The sequence below is a fragment of the Cyprinodon variegatus genome, unplaced genomic scaffold, assembly GCF_000732505.1.
Source record: "Cyprinodon variegatus isolate N-32 unplaced genomic scaffold, C_variegatus-1.0 Scaffold2603, whole genome shotgun sequence".
Lineage (NCBI taxonomy): Eukaryota > Metazoa > Chordata > Actinopteri > Cyprinodontiformes > Cyprinodontidae > Cyprinodon > Cyprinodon variegatus.
Window position 1 is genome coordinate 12,550 of NW_015153056.1, and position 7,568 is coordinate 20,117.

A 7,568-nucleotide genomic window follows, 5' to 3' on the forward strand; every position below is an offset into this window, starting at 1 on the left:
TGAGCTTAAGGTCACAATAACATAAGACAACACAATATGCTTCTATAGATTTAGTCACAATTTAGTCAAAAAACAGGATATGAGTGTAACTTTGCTATTTTATAAGATTGAAGTTTTTTAAGCCATTTTAATAAAAAATAATGAAATAATTTTTTTTTATTAGGATTGATTAAGTTTTTATTTTTCAAAACATCCTATTGGTTGACATAGCAGACAGACAAGCTAACAAAACTTACAATAAATGAAGGGTTTTAGATAAACAAGGTTTCCATCCCAAAGCAAACACTTCCTGATCTACTATGAAGTCTGCATTACACACAGATCAATAATATCTTCATTATTCTAGGGAAGCAAAGAACAAAAACATTCTTCTTTCTACTTTGACAATTTTGGCTTTATTTCTGAGAATTTACCCTTTGGTTAGTAGATTTAAATTAAAAAAATATAAATAGAGAACCTAATTGCCTTATAATACAATGGCAATTCAGACCTAAATTTCAATATGTGAACTAAAATCATAGTTTGTTTTTTTTATTCGGATTGATATTTTTTTTCTCTTTTATTTTTTTAAATGTATTGTAAGTAAAATGTAATTTAAAAAATTTACATTTTTTCTTTTCCAGATTTAGCTATACAAATAAAAAAAATCTATCTGAAAAAGAGAAAAAAATTGAAAATATAACATTGTTAAAAGAATAATATTTGAAAGAAATAAAAAGAAAAATGAAATGTGAAAGAAATAATTAGAAAATTTTAAATCTAATGAAACAGCAAAGTTATTAAAGTTACCTTTTATAGGAAGTTTTTCAAATTTTAATTTCTGGATTACAAAGTTGTTGTTTTTTTTAAATTTACAGTTCAAATACTTGTTTTTAGCCCTAAACAGTTTTAACGTCCAGAGTGAGCCGCCCTGTATAGGATCTCTCCAATAGTTGGAACATGCTCACCTGTTCCCCTCATTTAAAAAAGTTGGGATTGCAACTTCATATAAAGCTCTAAAAGATTTACTATTAATGAAAGCTATTTAAGAAGGGTTTATTCATCCAAATCACTCCTTGCTTATAGTTCTGTTCTGTTTTGACTACAAAGACAGCATATCCTGACATGTTTTGTGTGTTTTATCACAGTGTTCCCAGCCTGGATGTCGAGCTCGTACCTTCATCCCCCTTCGCAGTTCTCCCTTTACAAAAACAGTAGACTGGCAAATCATCAAGTAAGTATATCCTGATCATATTCACTGCAGAGCAAAATTAAGGTTTTCGGGGCTGCTTAAACTCCAGCAGCAGCAGGTCGCAGATATTTTTGATTGGTGCCCAATATTGAAGCGTGGTCTGCGCTATGTTGTTCCACGCCACAATGCAAGAGGGCCAATCATGAACTAGCTGTGGGTCTAGATACGGCCGAGGCCCTGAGGAAGTGGGGGCAAGTTTGTGCGACAACAGAGGGACATGAGGGCCAAAAAGAGCGGGGATCCACCTGGAAAAAGGATCCCAGCGTTCTCGCGCACCTCGCTCATCTAGCTGGTCTTTCTTTACAAGTCTTTTTCCACAAACAAAACAAGACCTTGCTGGTCAGGCCTAACTTAAGCTAACCTAAAGCTACCTAGAGTTTATCAAGAATTGAATATTTGAGTGACAGCGAGTGCCAAAAGTAGTATCTGGCAGGCTAGTTTTGAAAAATGGCATATGCCACATTTGAAGTGGTATGCCAGTAAAACAGGCACCTGAATTTATATATCACACATTCAATTTTAATTTAATCCAAAAACAATTTATAAAAAAAAAGAAATTAAAATGGTTAAAGTCACCTATGTTTTTCTTTCGAAAGGACATTGGACTACATTACTTAGCCTACTTCAAACCGGCTAGGCTAATGCTTAGCAGACACAATCTACTTCATAGTCTGACAATGTGCTGCCACTTTCTGAACATTTGTTCACATTGTTAGAGCAAACACAACAACAAGATTTGGTGGTATGACTGTTTAATGTTTTTTGTTTTTTTTCCAACGCATGGATATATTTACAACTACATACATAAACAGTTTTTCATGAATGCAAAAATAATAATAAAACCAGATTAGGATTTTCAGGGCCCATGTAGGACCTCTGACAAAACTGGCCAATGCCAGTTCCTGAACGGCATATGCCACTTTTGGATCTAGATGCTGCTGGAGTATTTGTTATTTTACCCAATGTTGATTTTTGGAGGTGAGTTTTTTTTTTTTGCTTCATATCAAATGTTTTCCATTTATGACCCAAGATTTTTGGTGGTGCTTCCTTTGCAGGTGTTCTTTTTTTCTCCATTTTTCTGTGTTGCATTATATGTACACTGTGGCAAATGCATTTGATTTATCCCTCTGAATGTAGGGCTCTGACTGACAGGGACTAGAGTTGGAAATTATCATTAACAATTTAATCTAAAACTGATCGATCTTATCAATTGACTGGCCATCAACTAAGGAGTGGTCATTTTCTTAAAAAGTCGAGTTTCTCTCGTATCAAGAGAATATGTCCGTCGTATGAAGGGCTAAATTTTTTTAACGACGTACTGAGTGAAAAAAGTATTACAAACTAATTTCCAAAGATTTGTTGTGCCCACTGTTTTAAACACAGTCTGAATAAACAAAAAAATGTTCCTACATGTTATTAAACTTGGAGATTGCAATTTTCCCTGCAGATTATGAGTGTATATTAATAACTAGAACTGGAGGTCATAGTTAATTCATAGGGCATTAGAATCAAGGGTAAAACCAATAAATGATTTTTAGTTAAATTGTTATAACTATAATCTGTTTAGTTACCAAGGTGAGTTATAAATCGAGTACGATTAAACACAAATAACCACAGGTTAAAATATCAGTACCGTTGTTGTCTATTCAATTCAGTTCAGTTTACTTCTATAGAGCCAATTCACAACACGTGTCATCTCAAGGCACTTTACAGTTTAACAGATTGGTCAGATTGATTCAAAGTTTTCTGTCTAAGGATTGCATCGACTCATTGACTCAAATACAATCCCTCACAGTAAGCATGCTTGTAGAGACAGTGGAGAGGAAAAACTCCCTTTTAACAGGAAGAAACCTCCAGCAGAACCAGGCTCAGTGTGAGCGGCCATCTGCTGAGGCCGACTGGGCCAACTGCCTAAAAACTCCTATTACAGTATTATTATATCTAATAACTGTACAAACACTAAACACTACTGAAAATAAGCATAAGGTAAGTGACATGGCCTAGCGGTTACAGCATTGCACTTGGGTCACATTTGTTCTGGGTTTAACTCCTACAGCCAGCACTCTGGGTCCCTGAGCAAGACCCTTAACCCCACACTGAACCCCAGGGGTCGCACAGTGACAGCCCAGTGCTCCCCAAGGGGATGGGTTAATTGTAGAGGTAAATTTGTCCAGTGTGAGATTAATAAAGTTTAACTATTATTATTATAAATGTAATTTACTACTATCGCAGAGATCTTAAATAAAATCAAAACAGTGAAGCAAGGAAGCAAGGCTAAGAGGTGTTGCCGAGCCAAGAGTCGTAAAACTTTGTTAAGATGGCCGCTTACACGTATATGCGCAGCCTGAGATTAGGTAGCTTGAAGCTAGCAATGCTAGCCGATCCAACTGTAGCGCCCTAAAGGGCTGATTAGATCCCGCAGCAGTGTCACAGTGAGCTTATCGCAAAAACTGTATTTTTGATTTATGTCCAACTGAAAAAAAGTAGTGCCTGAAAGTTTACATACCCTATCATTAAAGACAGAAAATAATCTGCTGCCAGTTGTAAAAAAAAAAAAAAGAAAAAGCTGTTTAAAAAAATCTAAATAAATAAAATCTATTTAAAAAAATTAAAATGAGAAAAAAAAAGTTGCTCTCACAACCTTTCGTGATCATTTTTTAAAAGTTTTATTTCAGATTTTTTTTTTATGTATTTAAGCCCAACAGGAAATCCAACAATAATTGTCTCCAGCCTGTTGGTTGAGCTCTTTGAAATCCCGCATCTGCAGGGTGCAGGAGTTGGTGGGCGGCGAGCAGAGGGAGACTGGACGAATCCCTCGCACTGTGGAGTGCCACCTGACCTCTGACCTCTGCGACAGCTGCGTCCCTGGAGACACTGTCACTGTCACAGGGATAGTCAGAGTTATTAACGACGGTACTAGCATGCTAATCAATATGTGATCATACTTGGAGCTAATGATAAGGAAACCTCTGACCAAACTATACATGAGATCAATCACTCTGCCCACACAGTTTAACCATCTGCTTTCTGATTGCAGGTACTACCAGGGGAAATAAAGACCAGTGCATGTTTCTCCTCTACATTGAGGCTATTTCAGTCAGTAACAGCAAAGGTAACGAGCATCACACACCTTTCTCATTGGTGTCAGATTTCTCTCCAAGCGTGCAGATAAATTTACATGGATCTAATGTTTAGGTAAGCTTTCCAAATCAGGAGGCGAGGAGTCTGGAGGTTCCAGGGAAGATCGAACAGGAGGAGAGGAGTTCAGTCTGAAGGAGCTCTATGCCATCCAGGAGATCCAGTCCCAGCCAAACTTGTTAAGGCTCATCGTACAGTAAGTTAAATGCTGTGATCAAAAACAAGTATCAACGTGCCCACGGCGCACATTGGAAGATTTGTAACTACGCGGACAGATTTGCATGGAAAAACATGGCGGGCAAGCAGCAGCTCCCGCTAACGGGGGTAAACATATAGACCAGAGGTCACGGACTAATGGACCGCGGTCCGAATCCGGACCCACCTTCTGGTTAATCTGGACCCAACCACATTTGAAACATTTATAAATTACTGCATGTTGTCCGACGACGGTGTCTAACCCCGAAATCCTACATCCTCCATCTTTGCTCCGCCCCACTGCGCTCCAGACCTCCTGTGCAAAGCAGCGCCTATAGCCTCCGCTGTTCCTCCCATATTGCTGCGCTCCAACTTCCTCTTATTAACTTCATAGGAGCAAAACATGCAGAAATAAAAGCTTAATTTAATATGACATAATAATAAAAAATCAGCATCCAGCATATGTTCAGTTTTGTTGTGGCTTTTTGTAATTGGCATCATCCATGGTTTGTATGAACTATGTTTGTTCTCTGCTTCCAAACTCAGCATCTCTTTATCCATACCTGAGATGAGAAGTTTCTTTTGAAGTTGTGAGAGGCGCTCTTTGCCGTTTTGACTGGATTTGATTAAACTTTAAAGCCTTTTAGTATAAAATAAATATTTTGATTGAGATGATAAATCTGCTTCCTGGTATGTTGAAGTAGTTTGCATCTAGTCATTTAATTAAACGATCTTAGTTTTTGGGAATATATAAGCTCACAAATGATACTGGAATGGCTTTAGAATGGCTTAGTCTCTATTCAAACCCAGGTTTAAAGACTTGCAGGGCAGCATAAAGCCCACTGCCAACATTTAGACAGAAAAAAAAAATAACTAATGGTCAGTTCAGGTGTTTTATAAAATATGTGAACCAGGAAATTGTCTGTATACCAAACTGAACGATTATTGTTCTCTACTTCAAAAAACCCTTTAGATGTTAAAATGGAAAAATGTTCTTCTTTTTTATATAGTTTTTTATTTAAAAATTCAATGTATAACATGAATGCATAAAAACATCATTTTATTTCAATGTTAAATTCTGTTTAAAGTAACAGATTATTATTAAAAATGTCTCTGGACCTTTACTGGTTGATGTTTTTCTTTATTCAGACCCCGCTGATTTTTAATTGGCTACCCCTGATCTAGAGGCCTCCCATGATTTAGCTGGGGCTAAAACAACTGATCAGATTGATCGATTATTGAAATAATTGTCAACTATTTTAGTAATTGATTAATCCTTTACTAGAGTATAGAGCAGTGGCAGCTGATGGAGTTTTCTCAATGGGGGTGCAAAAATTCAAAATGGACTTATACCAAAAACCAATCAAACATATACTAAGTTATCACACCAATATATTTATATGAATGCCAACAACAATAAACATTATAAAAACAAAACATAATTTCATGTACAGGTTTCCTTTTTGTACATAAATCTTGCCCTTCTGAGGCTTTGTGAGAAATCTGTGTTTTGCATGATCCAATATTGTTTGAAAAAGCTACAAAAAATAATGTACCAGCTTAATAACAGAGAAGCTATTAATCAGCCTTATATCTTTTAATATATTAAAAATCTATTTATTTTCTGAGAATGTGTTTATTTAAGAGCAACTATGCAAATTAACATTAACATCTAAAAAAAGTAGACGATAGTATATTATATTCCATGTGAATCCCAGATTGTTCATTCGTCTTTGCTTTATCTAAAAAGTGCTTTAAATCAGTCCTAGCTGTCTTTATCCATGCTGGGTCAGATCCTGACATTTGAAAAAGGAGGCAGGGAAAGCAGAAAAAAGCACTAGCCTCGCTGCATGCAGTTAGCCTAGCCTTGACGTCTGTGCTGTGGCGGGAGGCGGTGAGCAAATACACTTCCGGTCACCTCAGATCGCAGCTTGGCTCTGAGCTCTCTTATACCTTTTATAACAGAGGAGCTACTGTGCATGTCCAACTTTTAATTAAATTCAGTGGCCAAAGATTTTTGCGCCCTAGGGAGGAAGTATGTCACCAATCCGGCGAAATTAGGCTTGACACTTTGCTAGTCATTAAAGATTAAATATTTATCTTGTGCATGAAAAAATTTTATAATAATATATTTCAAAATATTTTACATTTTAATTTAAAATTAAATTGTTTTTTTGTTTTTTAATCTTTTTTATGTCTTAATCGGGATCATTGGGTGGGTGGGGCGGCGCCCCCTCTATTGGCCAGCCACTTCTGGTATAGAGACATTAAAACATGCTTTTAACTGACAGAACATCCTACTTAGAGCAGTAATTAAGCCAAGATTATAATGTGCTCTAACGAGAAGTCCTTCAGTGGAAAGTTTTAGTTTCACCTGGTTTATTTTCCTAAACATTTTTTTTTTTGGCTATCCAATTATTTATTGATTAATCTAAACAATAATAAAAACATGAATCGATTTGCAAAATAATAGTTAGTTTAAGCCCTAGATCAAGCTTATAGATACAGACTGTCCTTCTTGGACCGTATAAAGAGAGGTTTTGATAAAGTTTGATAAACCACTGTGTTTTCCATCACCTTGTGTAGTCTGGTGTTGTCAGCTTGCTGTTTGTGCTGAACGCACAATGAATTAGTGTGAATAATGAGAGGCTTTTATTTTGCAGACTCCCTGGTGTCTTAGTTTGAAAGTGTAGCAGTGTGTTTTAAGAAAAGGTTCAGAGTCGGCAGTGATATAGAATCCATTTCCAGTATTGAAATCACTCTTTTTTCCCTTTCCTTTTTCCCTGGTATTAGGTCAAAAGATACTATATTAAAGTGTAAATGAAAGACCTTTATTTTGAAATTTGTAGTGGCGTGTGTTTTGAAAAGACCCCTAGAGTCTAATAAAATAGGTTGAGTTTCGGTCAGAATGTTGAGCCATATGCTTCAATTAATATATCTTATATTCTGTAGTGTGTGTGTGTGTGTGTGTGTGTGTGTGTATGTATGTATTATATATATAATA

The 7,568-nt window shown here is 36.2% G+C and overlaps 1 protein-coding gene across 1 annotated transcript in view; it reads left to right on the forward strand.

Annotated features, from left to right (window-relative positions):
- Positions 1-4,900, forward strand: part of LOC107080980 (DNA helicase MCM8-like) — a gene marked incomplete at its 5' end in the record, with an annotated part of 13,980 nt that extends 9,080 nt beyond the window's left edge. The window contains 4 exons of the mRNA XM_015369190.1: positions 1,128-1,213; positions 3,999-4,144; positions 4,269-4,343; positions 4,427-4,900. Of these exons, the coding sequence (XP_015224676.1) occupies positions 1,128-1,213; positions 3,999-4,144; positions 4,269-4,343; positions 4,427-4,569 (450 nt within the window). The remainder of the gene's footprint in view (positions 1-1,127; positions 1,214-3,998; positions 4,145-4,268; positions 4,344-4,426) is intronic.
- Positions 4,901-7,568: the final 2,668 nt, after the last annotated feature.